Source organism: Bombus terrestris, chromosome 7 (genome assembly GCF_910591885.1).
Source record: "Bombus terrestris chromosome 7, iyBomTerr1.2, whole genome shotgun sequence".
NCBI classification, from domain to species: Eukaryota; Metazoa; Arthropoda; class Insecta; order Hymenoptera; family Apidae; genus Bombus; species Bombus terrestris.
The window spans coordinates 12919999-12942740 of record NC_063275.1 but is presented as its reverse complement, the minus strand read 5'-3'; the positions used below and the strand labels follow the sequence as shown (position 1 = coordinate 12942740).

Genomic DNA, 22742 nt, shown 5'->3' with positions numbered 1-22742 from the left:
CTCTCGTCGGCCCCGAGGGATTTACTTAGAGCGTCGTTGTGTCGCGCGAATCGTTAAAACGACGCCGGCCACTCGCGAACGATGGCGCTTGGGTTTATTGACGTTGCACGGTTAGAACGTGTTACGTGTTTTCACGATAAAAGAATTTTCCTTTGTGCTGCTTGCTTCGTGGAACGATTTACTACAGTAGGGCCGATTAAAGTCGAGTATGTAAGAAGCGCGGTTTGTAATTCTCGAGGCACGAGCGATTTTCTTTCGCAAGTATTTCCGGGAATGTTGACGAGGGCGAAAAGATCGGATCTAGCGAGATCAAACGAGAAGCGTCAATTTCTCCCTTAGTCTTGTTATATCTAATGAATAGATAGACAGAGGTCTTTGTCGCTTACAAGTACGTTGCAAGCGACGTTTACGACACGTAGAAATGTATAAAATATCCAAAGTCCCTACGACATTCGTTACAATACGTACTGGCTGAAGGAAATTTCTATCCAAGTTTCGCTTTGTTAGTTACGTTCGTAGGAACGTGAATTTGCATAAACATTCGCTGGGTCTAGTTATTAAGCTTAGGTGGAGCTGAACTGGAGATAGCGAGTAGTAGGGGAGTGCTAGGGCTGTGAGTCATTCGAATTTAGGTGAAACAAAGCGATCGTTGCTACACTATGTTTGGACGGCCTTTTCTATCGTTGAATTACATTCGCGACAGAGTCGCAATAGTTTGGATAGCAGTGTAGTTGAAACGTAGTTGTTTCTAATTCAGAGGAAATGGTTAGCGAGAAAAATAGCGGGCAAATTACGGTAGTTTCTAGTCCGCGCGAACACGGATGGCTTCACAAATCACCGAGCGTATCCACGCCCGCGAGTATTGACGTAACAATAACCGCACGCGTTTACAGATATACAGCATTAGTTTGCAGCCTGTAATACACCGGCCGTCCCACTTGTCTTCCCTTCGCGTTTTTTTCTCTTGCTCTTTTTCCACGTACGCGTGTAGGCTTTTATAAGCACGAAGAAGAGGAAACACGACGCATGCGCCTTTTCTCTGCACAGTTACACAATGATAATTCCACTCATTGGTATTTTCCTCCGACTCATTCACCGAAGTCGGTGTATCAGTCGCGTATCTTTCGCTGCACCTCATCGATCCTCGCGCAATGCAAATTACTATGTCACTGTCACAACGTGTCGCTCGATTAGCCACAGAAATCTCCTACAGTACGTTCCAATAACTGTTTTCCGATCGATTGTAATTTCAAATCTTCCCAATCCGATCATCTTCCATCGACTGCATAAATTACATTTCTTCGTAAGTCAAATTTCTCTTAGAATTCGCTACGTTTATATCGTCTTCTTACGACAAAGTAACTTACAGGAGTAAGTTATTTGTTTCTTGATATTTGTATATGCAGGTAACGAAGTTGAGATAGAAAAAAGATGGAAGCTATCAGGATGTGGCGAATTTTCTTCGAACGGTTATTCCCCGATCGTTGTGCGAAAACGTAGTCAACCTCGGAAACTGCGTCATCCTGTCATCGCGATATTGTCTCTCATGCCAACAGAATCGGAAGAAAAAGAAACCGTCATGCACGCGAATAATGGGAGCTCGTGCTCGCACGAGATAAACACCCCTATACGTTCACGTATAATTCGAAATCTTCTCTCGGATCTTGTATACCTTGCCTCTCTTTTTCCACCACGTCCGCGTCCCTCCGAGAGAGAAAAAGAGAGGAGAAAGCTGCGATCGCTCGTGCTACGAACGATAATTGCGCTCACGCAACTCTCGGTTCATTGACGCCCTTCTTTTCCAACCCTACCCTCGTCCGGCGCTCGGTCCATTCATCGAATCCCCCGGTTCGCGTCGAGCCGAGCAGCCAGCGATCGCGTCGTCGCACGAGGATATCTATTTGTGCGTGCCAACGCACGTTACGACGAGAAGGATACACGAGGAACGGATGGGGAAAACGAGAAAGGGAGGGAAACAGAAGGGCGGAGGAGGAGAGATACATAGGGTTCCAGAAGTCAGATGGAAAGGAAGGACGGCTCGCATAAATATGCGTAGAAGTTGGAATGTGAGAAGAGGAGCGGCGAGGGAGGAGGAATTTCCTGTTGTGAACGTCTTGGGATGCATCTGCTTCTCGCTCCGACTCTTAAGCCTGAGCCACGCGTGCGAGTACCAATTAAGGCGCCACGAGTCGTCGTGATTGGCCCCGCGGGTGCAACCCATCGCTGCTTGCTGCCGCTCCCCTTTCTCTTTCTCTTTGTGTTTTCTTCTACTATCCGTGTTCGTCTGCCTGCAACAGCAACACGGCTTCTCTTAACTGATAACGCCGCGGCCCGTTTCGAATCACAAGCCGAGAGGCTGATGACGCCACGTACGATGTGTTTCTGTTGCGTTCAAAACATTCGATGGCACACCATGTATGGCTTATAAAGAAATCGATATCGATGCTATGAAAAATGTGTCGATGAAATCGCATTGTATAGAATTGGAGCGATAGGTAGTGAATAAATAAAGCGGGCAGACATCAACATCGGTTTACGTGTTGTATTTATCGAATACAAACGGCTGAGCTTTGAGTTTAGTCTACGCGCATTTAAATTTCGTTCTCTTTCTCTTTGACAATCGACGATATACACCCACTGCCTCTTACAAGTCTTCGGACTATTGCAAAGGATTATAGACGAGATTACGTGTGTCGTTATTTTTGTTTGTTCCATTCGATAAATAATATATCGATATATATATCGACAAGTTTGTTAGAACAATGGATATAATCGAAAGTTCATAACGCGAAATATCCAAGTTTTATTAAATCCTGAGGCTTTTGGGCGAAAGTATATATGCCGACGAGACAAGAAAATTAAAAAGTTCTCGCTATTTTAAAATCGAAACTTTTCAAGAATAATTAAAGAACATAATTACACAATGTAGGTCAAATCAAACAAAGAGTAACTCCGCCCAACCTCCAACCGTTTTAACTTTCTGAGATCGTCTCATAATAATAGCCGAGGCTCGAACGAGTTAAATAACATTTCGTAACAGCCGCTGGAACGTGAACGCCTTCGACTTCCGTTCTAGCGCCAGCTTTCGCCCCTTTATCTGGGCTCGCGCCTGAAACTCGATTCGCTCCTTGACGATACGGTGGTCGTCGAACGTTTATAGATTTCGTGGTGACTCCCGGTGGTTTCAGCGCACTTCCTCCGGCGCCCTTTTCCATAAATATAGAGCTCCGTGCGCGTCAGAAACGGCCGCGTCCCATTTACGCGAGAAAAGAGGTGGCGCGATGTCACCTGTACGACACGCGAGCGAGCAAAGCCGTGAGGCGCGAAGCGACAACGGGTCGTCGAGAAATATTGTGGCGACTGTCCGTTACGAAATCCAAGATAGCGGGCATTCGTCTTGCCTTTTGGCCGCGGATGGGTGTCGTTGTTCCCTTAAGTGCCCCGGCGTGTCAGGTGGAAGAACTGCGGAACGGAAAGGGGGAACAAACCACCAGAGAAGGAGAATGACGGCTCGCGGTGCAGTGATTCATCGGGCGAATCTCTCTCCATTCGTCGTCACGCATCCCACGGATAAATCTTTTCTCCGTGTTCTCTCTTCTGCTTCCTATTCTCTCATTTCGTTCGTTCTCCTCCTGTACCACGTTTTGACGAAGAACAACTCACGATCGAAGTTCTTGCCCGGTTTTGGGCTCGTTCGACTCTCTTCTGCACGGGATACCTCGCGATGCAATTTCGCTTGCGCGTAGAAAAATATTTGCCGATACCTCGAAACGTATGTTGTTTTATGGAAAAGATGAAGCAAATTTGTTTTGCATGGAATTCGAAGTTCAAATACTTCGTTATATATATTTAACGTCGTTGACACTTTGCCGTTATTCTCTAAGATAATGCCGTTCTTCCTTTATTTGGATTATAAATCGAACGAATCTTTAAATCTATTGAATGTAAGATGACTGTCGGATAACTTCCCAGGAGGTGGTAGTTATCCTTTCGAAATTAAGTGCGGTCGACGTATTCGAGTTGATGCAAATTTTTCGTAGATACGAAGGAAATGAAAAATATATTATTTGTCCTCTGATAATTTGAAAAATATATAACGGGATGGAAAAGAGGTATCCAATGAAACAGGTTGAAAGAGATCTTTATGATTTGACATTGATCGGAGAAGAAGAAATAATTGTACAGTGGGATGGAACAGTGGTATCTAATGAAACAGGTTAGAGAAGGATTATAGTCTAATGATCTGAAATTGATCGGAGAAGGAGAAATAACGTATAGTGGGATGGAAAAGAGGTATCGAATGATGAAACGGTGATGCGGAATGACGCAGGCGTTCGGTTCGCGCGCATTCCATCACGTTTCCGTGTCTCTTTATAGGTTAGGTGCGCCTCCGCGATCTCCTCGCATAGGCGTCGCAACGTAACGCGCATAACGAGGATACACGCGTATATCGTTTTGAAACGCGAAATGGAATGGACAGCGATGCGTGGTCACGTTTACCATGCCATATTGTTGTCCGAGATGCAAATTGCAAGGTTAAAACGAGCCGAATAGTTATTAAAGTCTCGATGGCGAAGCGGGATCCGATCCGTTCGCAGCGATCGCAAATTACATGCAATTCCCGGTTCGATCGTCGGCAACATCGTTTGGACACGCTGTTCGATCAGCCGTAACGACAAAGTTGCAACTTTTAGCTTCGCCTTCGGGCTTAGCTTATCCCAGTTATATCTCGCGGATGAGATTTCAACCGTCTCGCGGTCCACTTTCTGCTCCCATCTCGAAGTATACGAAAAGATAAACCTATATAATAACCGACAAAATGTCTGCGAGACTGAAAAAATCGACAAAATTGATAAATCGATTTTTATACACACGGTTTCCAATTATCGAAGAAAAAACGCACGATGGAGACGTGGACGTGGACGTCGAACAACGAACCGACAGATTAATCGACTACGATTAATAACCGAAATGAGTCTCCTCGGCCGTTATTTTGCATTAGACCGCGCCGTTTCTATTGGCTCGATGGCGAAACAATCGGAACGTTGCACGAGCAAAAGGTCTACGTTATTTATAACCGTTATTATTGCCGTAAATCGATCAGTTTGAACCGGATTACGTGCGGTACAGTGCGTCCAATTACCGTTGCATCGATTATAGTTCGAAACTATACGGTGGGACCCGATTATGCGAAGCTGGAATAATCTTAATAATATACGTAGATATATAAATGTATATACACGAAATCGGTAACCGGTGTATCTCCGGGATACGTCGCGATCGTCGCTACACCACTGACCTTAATAACTCTCGTACGTTCCTTGCGTACCTCGATGATGACGATAGAAAAGGTCTGCCGTCTAGCAGGCGAACCGTGCGCATCAAATATGTACACGCTAGTTCCTTCTCCCTCTTTTTCTCTCGTTCCTCCTGTATAACTCTTTTCTCTATCTCTCCTGTTTCTTTCCTTTTTACACACTCGACATCTATCTCTGGGATCTCTGTTCCCTCCCCGGTGTCTCTGTGTACAAGTACACCTTACGGTCGTTCACACGAGCGCAACCGATGGAATGCACGCCGGTGTACACACACGCGTGCCCACCTCCGTGCCAAGGAACCGTTAATGAATCTTGCAGTTCTTAGACCGCCCGTGTGTGTCTCGGGAATCGTCGTGAGAGAAAAGGAACGGAATGAAACGCGCGCACGAAACCCAGAGTCTCGATCCCTCTGCAACGGAATTTGGTTGAAAGAATTTTACGCTTTCCAGCAGTCGTCGTCATCGGGTCACTCCATTTCGTCGCGAGAATGTTCCGTAAAGCTATTATTTTACGAGAAAACCGTCATATCGACAAAATTTGTTATCGATAGAAGAAAAACTCGTAGTAGCAGAGTTTGGGAATATTTTTTCGTAAGAGCCGCCGAAACATCGTTAATTGTAGATCGCACGAGAGGCAACTTTCTCATTTCGCTGGTGCGCACGCTATACGTGGTGTGTACCACCCACGACGCTGCCCCCGTTCCGTGAAAGAAAGGAAATGTCGATCCCCGATGGGTATAAGACCGGCCACCACTTGCCACTTTTACTCGGTAAGAAAAACTAGACGAAAGTCGAGGTCGCGTTTCGGCGAAACGCCCCCTTCCCGCCTGCATCCGATGCTTTCCCACACACGCTGCTTGTGTGTAACCTTTCTTTCGTTTCTTCTTTCTTTTTTCACCCGTAGAGAGGCGATAACCGGTTTTTCTCCCAATTTCATCGACGTCGGTATATTTACGGGCCTCGCTGCTCCGACGTTCCATCTGCTTTCTGTGAAAAACACATGACATCGGTATGCGTTCGTCACTCGAGTAAACACTTGTATCTAATCAATGGCCGGTCGGTCGGTCAGCTTGCGACAGAACTCGCGCGCCTGTCCGTTTATCGCGCTACGCGTGAATATATCCAACGCGTGGCTATAAAATAAAATATATACGTAGAGAAATAACAGAGAAAGAGACATAACGCGATGGAAATAACGACGGAGAAGATAAAAGGGAAAACATTCGAGTTGGTAATTTCGAAAATTCCAAATCGTGCAAGTACCAAATTCCGTCCGTGTTTCTCGCGTGTCACGAGACACGTAAGAGTAGCGAAGAGAGTAGTAGGTCCGAAAGCAAGCACGCCGGTGGTGGCAAGGGAAAGAGAACCACCACGGTCGGTACGTGGTTACAGGTCTGTTTGGCGGCGAGCGGTGGCGGTCCACTTCTGAGAACTAACGGGTCTGTTTCACCCCTCTCTCCGTCTTTCTTCTCTCCTTTCCCCGCCTCGTCCCTGCCCGTTCACGGACCTCTACCACCCGCGGCAACGCATCGCGTATACGTAGAGGAAGAGAAAGAGAAAGAAGGAGAGAGGAGAGTAGTTGTATGTAGAGAGCCAGGTTCGTGTGGGTGCGTGCATCGCGCATGCGTGAGTGCGTGTTAGCGAATGCGAGCGCACATCGCGGCTGGTTGCCGCCGCGTCGTGCGCAGCAGCGTGTGCGCAGCCCGCGTCTGCGCATCGCCGTGAGCGTGACGCGCCAGCGATCACTCTCAGTGTGGTACGATCCGTGCCGCGGTATGGTCGTGTCGTGTTCTTCGTGACCGTGCTCCGTCGCGTCGATCCACTTTCCCGTCTCTCTTTCTTTCGCACTGCACACGGCCATGGTGGAACGCTGTGTACGCGTGTGCGCGAGTGTCGGCCTGCACGCACTGGATAAACATCCCGTGCGGTTGGTGTCAAGGGCGAACTCGCCGAGGAAATTCGGGCCACATGTCGTATGTAGTAATACACGATCCGTGTTGTTTGTATACAAAGAGGGTAGCGTCCGAGCGACTTTGCTACGATGAAACGGATATATACGGTATTATGAGTGCGTCGACGATGCTTCGAGTAAAGGACGGATCGAAAAGAATAGGCGCGTTACCAAGCACCACGTGGCTTGAACGAAATAGAGTCAATCCGATAGAACGACGCGAGGTCGAGAAAGATATCGGAACATGGAAAACGTGAAGTAGGCGCAATGGCGGAACCTTTGGCCGGAAATCGCTCTACCGGTTTCTCTTTTCGCGTCTTACGCGCACTCGAGAACGCTTTTATTTATGGCACGAAGCGAGTTGAACGTGGACGCGTCCCTCGATATACGTTCATAGAGCGCATATCGCGAAATTCGTCGAAACAAGAAACGGGAACGTGTACAAGCCATTCCTACGCGGCGAACGTGAAGCAACGCCGAGGAATACGCACGAGCCGCAACGAGTAAAATTTCGCGACGGAAACACCGAAGCAGTAATAGACGCGCGAGGTTCGAGGGAAAAAAGGGAAAATAAGAAGCGGGAGGAAAGTGGAGATGTACACGCCCCCGAAAAACGCATTAAAGGAGTAACGACGAGCAACGTGGCTTTAACCGGTAATTGGACCATTCTTTTTGCCATTGAGGTAGTAATGGCCCTTGTAGCGTGGTCACGCTACACTACGGTGCGCCATAGTACTATAGAGACTTCCGGCCCGCCGCAGGAAGTGAGACACACGTGTTCAGGCGTGTGTGTTCCCATAATACGGGCCCCGGCTCCTCCTCTACAGTGCGTTCCAAGTTCGATGGCCCATACGGGAAGCAGGCACGCCACGGATATATTACCGTACGTTCGAGTAAAGGTGAAGCGAGGGAAAAAAAAAGTGCGCAAACGTCACGTCCATCGAGCGAGTTCGCAGCGTGCTACCCCTCGATACGAAGAGCATCACGACAAAACGTACGTATTCGCACTCACGCATATATATTTAGACGTATAAATAAATATTTACTCTGTCCTTATCGACCATCTAACACGCAACAAATTGATCGTAGCGTTACGAAGTTTCCCACAGATTATCCGCGATAAATAGAATGTAGAGAAAGAAAAATCCTTGTACCCATGGTTACAAGGGTACTGTTACTCTTCCATTTCTATTTCGTATTTTTCATAGTTACTCCCGTTTTATACTTGGTCTTCGCAACGATTTCGGTAGAATCTCTCTATAGAAATTCTCGATCGAATCCCACACGTTGAACATACACCGCGGCCCACTCGAACTGCGCGCGCGTAAGCCTCTCCTAACCGGCCCATTATTCTCACGATTTAGGAAAACGACCGTGTTATTTATCGGCGGATCTCGTTAACCTCTTCTCCTCGCTTCCCCCACCGATTCTCCCCTCTCCGCGTCCAGCTAACGACCGGACCCGTAATCCGAAATTCAAATAGCACGCCCCCGGTATATTCGAGTAGCCAGATCTTATTATGAATGAATTTTCGGCGTTACATTCATATTTCCTGTGGCAGCGTACGCCCGCGCAGCCACAGCGGCCGCGCATCAGCGGTTCTCATTTCCGATAAGGCAGCGCCCTACGCTATTTTTCTCGTCGTCATTTTTGTCAAATATCAAAGAGAGAGGGAGAAAGAGAGACCAATTTCGGCGTCGATCACGTTAGGCTACGATCGAACGAAACGCGAAGCCGTCATTTCAACGCTGCAAATATAACTTCTTGCGTAACATATGAATAATCACGTCTCGGACGGTTGCTTTCAATGGCAGCTGCGCGCGAGCGAGCGCACATCCGAGTGCAGACTCTGCATCATCGTATTTATCGCATTCCTGAATACCCGATGCCTGCCATTTTCGTTTTACCGCTTGACCGTATTTGTTCGATTCGCCGTGCAGGTATTTCCCAACGAATTACGCACATCGCTGATTATTTTATCGCTGGCGTCGGATGAAAATTATTTCCGTAAAATGCGATGAAAGAGAGCAGCGAGATAAAATTGTACGAGGAAGCGGTATGTACGTTTCCTGTTGCACGGCATGGGCGTTCTCACCGATCTCGATCTTCACGTTGGCAGGGATCGAGCACGATATACAAGCGTGTGCACGCGTGCTATTATGGTTAGGTGGGTCGATCGCAGCGAATGCGAACTGTAGGAGGCTGAGTTAAGGACAGGTACCGGTGGAATGTCGTCTTGGAAGTTGACCGCTCCAGCCCCGACCACCGTGTTTCGTGCTTCCTCGGGACAAGAACGGCGACAGTTTCGTGGCTTTGTTCGCGTGGCTGTTGATACTCTAGCCCCGCGTTCGATCAAACTGAGAAAATTACTTCCACGCTATGTTTCAAAGGTTCATCTTGTTCATTTATATATCTGTGTCTGTTTCATGGGAAAATGTGAGAAAGTGGCAGGACGTGGAAAACGAACTGGGACCAAGTGTCCTGGAAGGCTGGATGAGGCGAAGCGAAGGCAAGACCTTCTTCTCAAGTTCATCGCTCCCGCGCATGTGCAAACACGAGGCATTCATGTGCCCTTTCTCCGCATTATTGTCGGCGGTCGCGCGTTAGTGGGACCCTTCTCGCCCTTCTGCCGTCTCCCCTTACGAGACGACGTTCCCGCCCTCCTGTGGGAAGATATACGATAGTACCCACGTTACTGAGCGAGGATATCCACTCGGCTTCCCTGCTCGATCTCTTTCCTTTCGATTTCTTCTCGCTCTAGGTACCTCTGTCGTTTATTCTTCCGCGTATTTTCTATCGTTTCAGCATCCGGTTCTTCCTCATTTTCAGTCCCCTTTTTCAAAAATGCCTTCACCTAAAAACGAAAATGGAAGCTATTTGCCGCAATAAACAAGCACAGCCATATTGAGATCGTATCTTCTGGTTTACAGAACGGTACAGGTTTCGTCTTCAAAAGTGCGAAATATTGTTACTACGAATATTCGTCGTATGTATCGTGAACTTGTTACAGCGCGTTCGAGAACGCGAATCGATTCGGGTTGATTTTAAGTCGGTTTACGTTGCGTGTCACACGCTAAAGGTAGTAGTAACGTTACATCGAATATCCAGACCAAATATCTAAAAACTGTCCTGAATCTTAATATCCATTGGGATATAACGTTAATCTCCGGTCATATAGAGTGAAGGAGAATCGTAAGACTGTGGTAGAGACTAGATCGGACGAAAGCGTTCTATATATTTGTTTCGAAAAAATGGTAAGGAGATGGCCGCGATTTACGATCGATTTCGACGCAGTGGCGCGGCGTTTCTTGGAAACGCGTCGTTCAAAAATGGCCCCGGACTCGCGGGTATTTCGGTCCAACAAAGCCCGGGTTGATTAAATACGCGATCGTGGTTAGCATGTCGGCAATAAAAGCGTCGCGCCACGTCGTGTTTACGGCTGCTGGCCTTCCCGGACAAGTCCGACTCTCGCTTCTCGCGTAATGGTCCCGCGGCTGCGTTTGATCGCTAAATTATTTCGCGCTTCTCGCCCGAACTTATCCTCTCTGTTCATCCCCTTTTGTCCCTTTCTTCGGTCTCTATCGACTGTCTCCGTGATCTTCGGTGCTCTTCGAACGAGGATCGTGAACCGTACGCTGTAATTCGCGTTTCGCACGCTTTGTAACTTCAGGCCACGGTTTAAAAGTTGAAATCGTCGCTACGAATCAATGTACCGTTTCGGTCGATCGTGTTCAGGTACTCGATCGCGGTATTCCATCGGACAATCGCGTTCCACGCGTACTGTCGTCATTCGAACAGAGTACGCGATATTCGCGATCCTGTTCCGTTTGCATCGATTTGTGTCGATTTGTACCAATTGTTCGTTACATTATTCCGTTACATTACGTTTTATATTTCAGTAGAGTATTTAAATTGCGCGAACATTCGCGGTTTATAAACGTGGCCAACGATGTCTCGTTTACGGCTAAAGCAAACTATCGATTATTAGATCGAGAAAAATTGGATTCGATCGTTGTAACTTTCAAGAGTGTGAAAATCGACAACGATAGCAAAATTTCGATTAAATTTTCTCATAGATATCGCAAGAAATTCGAGTCGTACGCGACACGGCGAACGTTGACGCGTTGCTTGGTATCGGGCGATGAGAGCGGCAGAAAGAGGGAGGGGGAGAGAGAGCGCGGCGTGGCCCTGGCTTGTTTACGTCGCGACGCAGAAGGGCCTCGGCGAGGAAAAGGGGGCCCGAAGTACGGCGAGAGAACGCGCGCGCCTTCGCCGTGGAGCATTTAACGCAGTGGGCGCTCCCCTCCGTCTTTCCCTACCCCACCCCCATTCCTACCGTCTTTTGCCATCTCCCCACAGGCCTCTTCTTCCTCTGGCACCCCTTCCTTTCGGTTCTCTTTCCTCTTTAGCCGTGTGCAACGAGGACGAACTGCACGTTGCCCCCGGAGTGCATGCACAACGAGGACAGACGAAGCGTGTCTGAGTCGCTGGCCGCCATGACAGAGCGGAATGCATGAGAACGCAGAGCTACTGACCCTCTTGTCCTCCCCTTACCCCGTTCTCACTCTCTTTCTCTATCTATCTATCTATCTCTCTTTTTCTCTTGTTTTATATATATATATATATATATGTATATATGTATATATGTATATATATATATATATATTTGGTTCTTTCCTTCTCTGCCCTCTCTCATGACGTCTCCGTTCCTCTTTCGAAACGCTTCTCTCGCTCGCACACATCTCATTCTATCTCGCTCACTCGGTCGCCGACCGATCTCTCGCTCGCAGACCCCACCCCTCCCTTTAATCTCCATATCAATCCCACTCGCCGAAACTGGCGTGTCTTTAAGCGCGCCGATTTGGAATTTTTTCGCCGGCGTGACGCCCTACGTCGTCGTCGATCAACAACGACTCGCTGGCTCGCTAGCGAAATAATCGTTCGCGTCTCTCCTTTTTTCGCTCGTATATAGGAATCTTTGCATCGAAAGCACGAACCACGATCGAGAACTAGTCTATATTTTATTTTTCGATGTAAATAGGATGAAATTTTTAGGATCTAGGATATTGGGGATATTAGGATGAAATAGCGGAGAAGGGATTAGCAGTAAATTAAAAATTGCGTGGTGAAACTGTGGCTACCAGGAACGGTGAGGCTAGAAGCGTCTAGAATGTTAATTTCGAGTGGTATTGGCGCAACGATCGGGCGAGACACGGGACACCTCTAGCGAATCCGGACAGCATGGGAAAGCAGGAGAGTCGCGTAGACAGGTGCTAGCAGTCGGCGCGGCTGTCGTGTGCCAATCGGTCACATAACGGTCGCACGGTCGTAACACGACCGTCGCCGCCACCGCCGCCGCCGCCGCCGCTGCTGCTGCTGCCGTGACGTCAAGAGATTGACGACCACACCGCGACAACGACAATCATTCATAGGATTCGAAGGAAGAGGCGGCGGCGGTTTCTCGGCCGCGCGTGCGCGTTTCGTATTCGACTGGAATCGTCGTCGAGGAACGTTTTCCACGTATCCGGTCGAGTATAGCGTTCTAGGTATCGTCAAAGAGAATCAAATAGAAAATTTCTCGGTGGACGTATACCCAGCGTGTGATGGTTACGCGGAACTTTCTGGAGTAGAAAATAGACGTAGATCGTCGTTGACTTCGTTTACACGGGTCAGAAGCGCTCTGTGGCGGCGTTAAACCTGCGCACAGCCGTGGTATTTTCCTTTCTAGCGGCGACAATGACGTAATCCAACGGCCTTGTTAGATCGGTGCAGATCTATCGTGATTTATCGTTGTTCCAACGCGCCTTCATTTTCATTCGATCACCGTCTCCTCCGCTCTGTCATTCGATAACAACGTACACGTCTCGCTTCGAAATAACAAGGTCCTTCAACTTTTATTTACTCTTCCTTGGAATCGATTCCAAAGAACAAAATTAGAAGAACCATGAAGAAGATACTTCTTGGTCGTTCGCGTTTATCAGGTTCTACCACCTGTACGAGGCGCACAGGCAATGGAATTCCGCAAGGCAAACGGCCTTGATCCCGTATCAATCCGCAATAGCGGAGGTCTTTGCGCGGATTCAAGATGGAGAGAAAGAAGGACAGAGAGAGAGAGAAAGAGAGCAGAGAGGTAGAGAGTTTCGAGCGCGCCTTAACGCGGAGAGACGGCACTTCTCGTTGGGTCGTTGACTCCCCGTTTCTTCTTTCTTCGAATCCTGGGCCCGGTCCCCGTCCTCGTACCAGGTTCCCCTCCGCTCTTCGTCCTTCTTCTTCTCTCCCGTTCACATTCTCTTATACCACTCGACTCTGTGTTCTCTCTTTCTCTCTTTCTCTCTCTCTCTTTCTTCTTCTCCTTCCCCTTCTTCCTCGTTTTCTTCGTCTTCGTCTTCTTCGCCACCCCGTGTTCGTCTCTTCGTTTTTCGTCGGTGCACGCGGATGCTTCTTCTTCTACTCCGTTCCTGCCAGACAGTAAACAACACCACGCCGTACCCACTCCTCTCATTCATATCTCACACGAGCGTATCCCGAATTATTTGGATGCCGGCGTATTTCGCTCAGCAGGAGCGGGCCGGCCGTGCAACGAGGGGTCCCCGTCCGGTGGATTGCTGCGCGTTGCTTACGAGCCCGTCCGCTTCTCTTCTTTTATTTCTTTTCTTCTTTCCTTTTTTTCTGTTCCAAGCCAACTATAAAAATACTTTGCGCCCCGGCGGAAGCGACGAAACTAGCCGTTGCTGGTTGCAGCCGGCGTGAATTGACGCGTCAATTGCCGGAAAACGCCGCATGCATTCCTCCTTTTCATTGACGTTCGTTTCTAAAGGCGAAACTGTCGTAGAGCAATAGAAAAAATTGGATTCTTGGAACATCCCTCGTATTCGAAAATATACGATTGCGTAATCAGTGTAAATCGAATCTTTTGAGGCAATCGCTACTTGGAAAATCGGAGCCTTTTCCCAGCTCGTAGACGTAACCAATAAATCGAATCTTTCGAAATTCAATTAACATGCACGGACTGTGATTGCAAATCGCATAAGCGTGATTGGGACTGCATTATTCCGTGGTACAATCAGACCAGTGGTAATGGAATTTTTGAGACTCCCTTAAGGTTAACTCTCGACGACTGGTGGAGTTGTAGTAACAGCGGCGTATAAAACGGCTTGTGTAAAGTAGAACGAGGGAAATGCATGCGAACTGTATAGCACAGTGTTGAAACTATCAACCGATACGGTATAAGACTCCATGAATTTGTCATCGGCATTGATGCGACCGTTTCTTCAGAAACGTTTATCCACTCGAAACCATCAATTATCTACGACTACGAGATATCATTCGCCATGACAGAAACATCACTTATTCCTATGTCCTGTAGCGGTTAGAGAACGATTAGAATCCGTATCGGAACACCTGGCAGAGGCTATCGACGGTGTCTTGGAGGCGGCAGGGAGGGAGAGGAAGAGTTCTCGGGGTCCGTTCAACAGGTGCTCGTCGTCGGTCGTGTGTGAGTCGGCTGAAAAGGAAGCCGCGGAGTCAGGCGCGAGGAGAAGGCGAAAGAAGTCGAAGGAGAAAAAGAAGATGCTAATTGGAGCGGCTTGTAGCGTCCAGCAGCGCGTGTTAACACGACTTCCAGGTACTCGGTTTCTCGCCTTCTTCTTCCCTCTCGGACGAATACTTTCCAGTAGGTGCTTCCGGCTAGACTCTGGGCGGCCTCCTTCAAAGAATCTTTTGGAACTCGAAATGCAAGGTCGGTGGATAGAACGTTGGTTCTAGAGAGAACGCAGGGACAGAGAGAGGAAGAGAGAGAGAGAGAAAGGTATGACAGGTATAGAGAAGGTGCGACAGAGGAGAGGAGGAAAAAATATTCGTTGACGAGTAGAGAACGGTGAAGGGAACGCTTTTCGAGAAACTATGAATGATGCTCTCTCCTCCCGCCTGTGTCTCTACTCCTACCCCGTTTTCTCTCTCGTTTCGATCCTACGTGTCTTTCGCCTGTACCCCTCCTTGCCCCCCGTTCCCCGCCCCCGCCTCTCTTTTTCATTTCTCTTATATACACCCGTTAGTCGGACGCGCTGGACAAATATTTGCTCGAATTCAGGGCGACCGCTCGTAAATTAGAGAAAGAGCGGCCGAGAGAGGACTCTGAAATTCTTCAGGGCCGTGCCCTTGCTTGCTTCCACTCCCACTCTCCCCTTTATACCGCGTGTTTCCTCTTCTTTGGCTTCTTCTTCCCGTATTTCGCTCCTCTTCTCTTCGCTTCCCTTCTATGCTCGCGGCACGGTGGAATCTCCCTCGTGGGGCGCTCGGTTAGACAGCGAGCGTTCGGTGTCCCGGAGTCTTTAGCTTCTCGCCGCGGCAGGAAATTAAAACGGCCCTTGTGAAGTGGCCTCCGACGTTCTTCCGTCCTGGCTTTCCTGAAGATCCGCGACACGCCGCCACTCGGTTCCGCTAGATCTTGTAATCTCGTTCGCGGTTTGTAAGCAAGAATGCGTTTAAAGTCTTGAGAGACAGAGATCGTTTTGTTAGACCGTGGGGAGATCGAAGAAATCGTCTTGATGACAGTTTCTCACGGCACTCTGCTAGTATATAGCTACTACTACTATCAGTAAGCATATAGCTACTACTTTACAGATCGATAGTTTACAGTTTGATAATTACATCGAATGTATCGTGTACGTTCGTTTCTTATTGCTGTAGATGGTTTGAGAAATCTTAATACGGAAGCGGTCCGGTTTTTGCATGGAAATTTCAAATCGTCGTTCAGAGCCCTAGCCGCTGATTGCCGCGTTTCCAAACGGTTCGGTTCGACTTTCGCCTCCGATTTTCCCCAACCCTATTTATAACCTCGTGAATCATATGATTCGCGCGGTTCTTGTTACCAACGGATTTAGAGTTCCACCAAAGTGAGTGGAATACTTGAGCGGAGTAGGAGGGCGCCGCCCGACCAAGACAACAAGTCCTGTAAATAAAAAAATCCGGCACCTCGAGGGTCGCCACGGAAGGCCAGCTACTAGCCCCGGTAGGCACTCGCGGAGGGAAACTCGCGACCAAATGGAGAGTTCGTCGACTATCGGACTGCACAGGGTGGGAAACGGCCGATAGAGAGAAAGAGACGACGTTGTCCATGGGATGCTGCGCGGTTCCACGTTCTTCTCGCTGTGATCTCGCGATTAGTACGAGCGAGAGACTTCCTATAAAACGAGACGAAGATACAGGGAGAGGGAGGCAGAGCACGCAGAAGGGAGAGAAAGAAGGAGGAAAAGAAAGAAAGAAAGACGATTACCATCCACGGGAGGGGCGGTGAGGATCAGAAACGCGACGGTCGGGGGGCAAGGGGTGCAACGTGGAAGGGGTAGAGAGTGGTGTGTGCCGAGTGGGGGTGGGGGCAGTGGCGATGTCCTAGCGAAGGTCACGGCCGGGAATGCGGTTTGCGTCCGTCGGTCCAAAGTGGCGTGCCGCGTTGCAGAGCTTCGTCGCTCTTTCTCCTTTCCCCTTGACGCTCGAGTCTCTCTCGTACGTTCTCTTCTCTCGCCTTCTTCCTTCTCTCCCGTCTCTGTCCAACGTTCTCCGGCTTGCTGGCTCTCCTGCTCTCTCCATCGCGAGCCGCAGCGGCGCAGACTACAGGAATGCACCAAATGCAGCGCACTGACCGGTGCTCGTCCCGTTCCATTGCTTCCACTTGTTTACTTCGGTCGTGCTCGCGCGCGCGCACGCGTGTTTCTCCCGTCCCCTGGCGCGTTCTTCTTCTACACCCCTTCTCTCCAACGTTTTCTTCGTCGCTTCTTCTTCCTCTCCTTCCTGGGACGATGGATTCGTCTCTCTGTGTGGAACAGAGAGAGAGAGAAAACGCGCGGGTTCGCTACTCTACTCCTGCGCTTGGTCGTGTATCCTTTATCCCCTCGACGGTTCAGCGGCACCGTTCGTCGTTCCCATCGTCGCCCGTCGTCGACCTTCCATCCCCACGCCCCGCCCCACTCGTTTCTTTCATTACTCCACCCCCGTGCGAACGTTCACCCCTTCGCTCCGTGTGTTTGGACCGTGTCCTTGCGCTCGCCACGGACCCGTACGTTCTCTCTTGACTCTATATGGAGAAGCTCGTGGTATGCGCTACCTTGCCACCAAGGTGACCAGAATTCTGCGTTCTCTTTACTTAATGTTCCTTTCTTCTTTATACTGAGTTCCCTTTTTCTCTCGTATCTCGTGTAACAACATCTCGAACCGTGCTTCTCTTATGATTTCATTTCATTTTCTTTTCTTTTCTCTTTCTTTTTTTCTTTCTTTTTTTTTTGCTATTTTCCCATAGTTAACTACCAAATATCGATCCGCAAGGCAATCGAAATACAGCCCCAAATTAAGATTCCATCGATCCAGGCACTCATAACGAGCAACGACATTCTCGGTGGGGTTGTAACCGCAGTCGCGTTTCACGTCGAGAATTCCACGATCGCCAGCATTCCTCGAAACGCAGGAATTTCCTGGATCCACGGTACCCTCGAAGGGCGTGCGTGTAAACGCAGCCAATATTCACGCATACACACACGCGTACCCGCTGAATCTCTCTGGAGGTTTGACGAACTCTTCTTCCACTCGTCCCTTCGACCTAGCCGAATCCGGCCGCGATTCTCCGTCTCTCTGGCCCTGACCCACCCAAAGGATGCAGTCAACCCCCCTTGCAGTAGTGGTAGATGGGGTGCTCCGGTGGGAAGCGGTCTCTGAACCAAGCGGAGGGTGGGACACTGTGTACTGTATATACGCGCTCGCGCGGTCATCGGGGGCTCTCTGAAAGTGGGGTGTACCTAAGCCGTAATTGTGTATGCGACCGTCTGTGGCGCGTGTGTGAGGAATTCGTGCGTGTATCTGGTCTCTATAGGGAAGCGGAGAGCGTGTACGCGCGCGGACCAGCCTGTTTAGCGGCGAGCCGACGCGCCGTGGCAGAGCCATCGTGTAACAGAGAGGGGTTGAAAGCGACGAGAGGGGAGGGGGTGCGGTGCGTTCACTCCACAAATCAATACCCATTGGCTGCCGCGTGTGTACCAGCCGTGCACAACGAGCGAAACGTGTCACCCACCGACCCAAACCCAAAGGACGATATAGCAGCTGCACGCACGGCAACCGGCATATGTCGGCCGATGGCCAAACCCGACGCTCCACGAGCGTGTTCGTGCACGTCTTCTTCCGTGCATCCTTACGTGGCGCATACTGTGAGTGCTGTGTGCGTTGTTTTGATACCATGAAACAATTTTTATCGATCATTTTGATAGAGGTAGAATCTCGTTCTCATTGAAACGAAACGAGACAAGATATCGAGATTTAAACGTTTCAGGCGAACTTTGCTTTCTATCCTAAATTTCCTAATTTCGTTGGCAATTTCGTTACGTAAATGTGAACGTTCAATTGTTGAGAAACGCGTATCTTATTTCTGTAGAGTCCATTCGTTGGAGAAAGTGGTATCGCGTACAATGGCAAATTATAAAATGCTTTTGAATTTCGAGATTGTCCGTACAACGAGATGTTAGCCAGCGCAACGCGTTGCCAGAGTTCAAGAAACGAGGTTTTCTAGCGTATCAGGCTTTCGGCTCGATATATAGCGAGGATTTGTCGGATTTGTGGAAGTTGCGTGGCCGCCCACGTGTATTCGTTTCGTTAATTAGTTACACCCGGTTGTTTTTAGCGCGCAGAGAACAATAGGATATCGCCTTGGGGCAGATATTTCCGGCGCGGCGGCCAATACCGTTTCTTTTTTCGACGTGCTACGTGCCTCGAGTCCTCCTTCTCGCTTCTACGCTATTGTTCCGAGTCTGGGGGCTTGCTGCGCAATTACTCGGCAGAGCCCGCAGTAACGAATCAAATAACAATCCTACAACCATCTCCGCCGAGCAAATTTCTAATTTCCTCTCGTAGCGCCTCGTCTCGACACACCGCCGCGCCGCGGCAAAGGAGGAAGGCGACGCGGCGGTGGTAGTAATACAGACACCGAACGTCGTCGACGGTTCTCTGGCCGAGCGGGACGTTCGCCTGTACGCGCCGCGGATGCGGGCCAATGAAATTCGATCTTCGGCCCGTGCGAAATCCAGCTAGAAATCGTTGCGAGGGACCACGTTACTCTTGCACGATAGAAACGAAATTGTTTTCGCGGTCCGATAATATTTACAAACTGTTACTCTGTAAAAATACGCCGTACGAATCTCGCCGATCGAAAAACAAAACTTGTACTTTCAAAAATTAAAAATAAGATGCGTATCTTCCTCTGTTGATTCGTCTAATTAAAAGGCAATTCGAGCAACGCATTCAACGGCCGACAAAATCCACAAAAGCGACGTTCTTATCGAGCGGGAAGGCTGTAGGTAGGCGCCAGTCGAATTTGACAAAGTTGGAAGCCACGGCCGAGCAAACACCACGGGGCTTTATCCTGCTAGCCAGCCGCATCGTGTAACAGCGGCGGCGACGCGCACGGTCGCGTATATACCGTGTGTGCGTGGCCGTCGGGTGGCGATGGTGGGGGCCTTCATTCAGTGCGCCTCTCGGGGTGCGCGACGCGCATGCGCAACCCGTCGCGCGTACACACGCTACTCACGCTGTGCCTCCCTTCCTACTCTAGTGTTCCCTCACACGTACGTGTCACGCACGCGCACACTACTTCATCTACGTATATGGACTTTGTACTCGAGCCGATCTCTTTCGCGCGGTTGTCCAAGAACGAACGGCACACGGACACGCCGTTCTACGGCACACCGGCGCGGCGTGTGCGATCACGTACACCGATATTCGCGATCGCGAACCAACGCGCGCCGTTCGGAAGAGAAAGAAAACGTACGCGCGGCGGGAGGGGGAGGGCTCCGGCGGCCGTGGAAGGGAAGGTACGCGTATGTGGGACCTAGAAGGAGAGGGGGGAGGGTACGGTGCGAACGGCCAAGAGTGACTGAACTGCACGAACGACGACCACACGCCGCCAGCTCTTCGTCGTGCCGCGTGCTCGAATACGCGCGCGTTTTTTAGATTGCCCGCGTTGACTTTTCTTTACCCCGTTCCTTTCGCTGGATTTCTTTGGTAATCGTGGAATAGTCGATAAGGAAAAAAGAAGCGGACAAAGACGGACGGGAGAGAACCGTATCGTGGACGGAGAGGGATTAGAACGGAACGCGGTGTCTCTCCGCCTTTTTCTCTTTTTACGTTGTTGTGTAATTTCGCGGGTCGCGCGGGCGTGCATACGTGGGACGCGGTAAGCCGCGTGCTTTCGAGGTCGTTGCTATCTATCGTTCGCGTAGATATCTCTTTTCCCCTCGAACGATTCGAACGAATTACTTCTTTCTCTGGTCGATTTGATATTTCGACGGGCACCGTTGGAATTCCTCGGAAAGCGAAGACTGTTCGATTTGCCCGCGCAAAACCGCGAATGTACCGTTCGAAAGCTACTTCTGCTTGCATTCCCAGTTCTTACGCGGCCGTTTCCGCCGCGTGACTCGCGTGTCATTTCCTGCAAGGGGAAAACGTCGGATCTCCTCGGAGAGGGGAAAAAAACGACTCGGGGAAATAAAGAAACGGAGTAGTCGACGAGCACGTAACTCGACAGCGGTGTACAGAAATCGTTCGGTTTCCGGAGCATAGAAACGTGTGTGTCACGTCAGATCGATACGGTCGCCGGTTGTTTACAGCCCGACAAAAGTCGGGGAACGTCGTGGCCCGAGTTTTCTTTATCGCTTTACACGCCACGCAACCAGGGCCCGCATTTAAGCGTTTCTGTGTTCCTCGTTCTCTCAGCCCGTTCCTTTTTCCACCTCCGCCACGACCTTCCCTCTTCCTACCTCCGCCTCCGGCTTTTTACCCTGTCCTGTTTAGCGAGAGAACTCGATTCGAGTCGACTCGTAACACGCGCCGCCTCGGTATGCATCGTCCCGTGATGCATTGCTTCCAAGAAGCGATAGCGCACCGGCTTCAGCTTTGCGCCGTTCTGCCTCGCCGCAACGCGCTCGCTTTCAAGCTCGGCCCCCGTGACTCGTGGGAAAGCAAGTTCACCTAGGAGCGAGTCTCGTGCAAGCGCAGGTTTCGGTTTTTAAATGCCGGTCGTTGGAGTATTCCATGTCCGAGGTTCATTTCGTTTAGGAATTTTGAATATCGTGAAACGCGAACAAAGATCGTGAAGTACGTGGCGATCTGTACGACGAACATGGCAGCAACTGCGTTTACCATTTATTCGCGTTTTACTCGCACGCCACCGATTCTACCACCATGTTGTATCGTTCCCACGGTGTAGCTACACGTTCAAAATGACGAAGTAGAGCTCTCGTTATTCTCGTCGGAAGCTAATCATTCCATCTGTAAATAATCTTGACGCGTTTTATAGATATCATGATGTTTACAAATTGCCTGCTTGTCGCGTAGGTAATATCTACGCGAAGGAATTACAGGCAAATGTTTGCCTTTACTAAATAATTTAAGAGAGGAAAAATAAAAGGTACACGCGTATTCCGATATCCCGCCGCGAAATAATACTAATTAACGATCTTCAAAATACACGCACGTTATCGATAGTACGGTGTCATCGACCTCAGCCTAAATCCACCGAAATAGAATGTGCCGAGAAGGTGAGAAAGTTGCAGCCTCGCGAAAAATTGATGAAAAACATTGGTCCGCGACAAACTTCGTCTCTGCTCCATGTGCGCGAAGACGTTATCCTACTAAGAGGATAGGGGGAGGGAAAATTCAGAGAAAAGCGTATGCCAGAAAAAGACGTAGTCGCGTATAGTAGGCAAGACCAGCGACGACGTAGTCGTAAAGTGCGGTAGAATGCACTCTGACGTAGTAGACTCTGTGTATTGCTTGGCGCGGCGCGTTGCATTCCCCTGCGGTGCATTGACTTTGCCGCCCCTCTTGCGCCTCGAACGCCAAACTACCCCCCACTCCGTCCCGTCTCTTCTCCGTCGAATCCTTCTCCCTCTTTCTCCACCGCGTTGCATCGTCTTTCCCTCCTTGTCGCTCTTCCACCGCTTGATCCACGCCGCCGGTCGCGCCGTTGCACTCCACCGCCTCCCCGATGCAACCGCCTCCCGGCACAACAACAACATTCCTTCTCTCTGCAGTCCCTTCGTGCCACGGAGACCCTGCTACCAGACTCCTCTTCTTCTTCTGCTTCTTCTTCTACTTCTTCTTCTTCTTCTTCTTCTACTTCTTCTTCTTCTTCTTCTTCTTCTTCTTCTTCTTCTTCTTCTTCTTCTTCTTCTACGTCGTCGTTCTCTCAGACATCGGCGTCCAAGCCGTGAGGAACCAACAGACGAGCAACACGCGTGTGTATACGCTTCGTCTTCCTCTCTCTCTCTGTTTCTCTTCGTGTAACTACGCCTCCCCGGTGGAAACTGGTCGCCCGCGAATCGCGTGTGCGATCGACCTCATGGCCACCGGACGAACAGAAAACGGCATAAGTTTTCGGTTGGTATGTATCGGAACGATATTATATCTACCTGCTGTATCATCGATTTATCGACTGCT

At 49.6% G+C, this 22742-nt stretch overlaps 1 protein-coding gene across 6 annotated transcripts in view; it reads left to right on the top strand.

The window, feature by feature from the left end:
- LOC100650884 (serine/threonine-protein phosphatase 4 regulatory subunit 1) overlaps positions 1-22742 on the top strand; it is a 147834-nt gene that overhangs the window by 97251 nt on the left and 27841 nt on the right. Inside the window, exon 1 of one of the 6 annotated variants that reach the window (XM_012310251.3) lies at positions 7956-8262. The exons of the other annotated variants lie outside the window; for them this stretch is intronic. Coding sequence (XP_012165641.1) covers positions 7958-8262 — 305 coding nt within the window. The 5' untranslated portion in view covers positions 7956-7957. Of the gene's footprint in view, positions 1-7955; positions 8263-22742 lie in introns of those variants that run through there. 6 annotated transcript variants of the gene reach the window in all.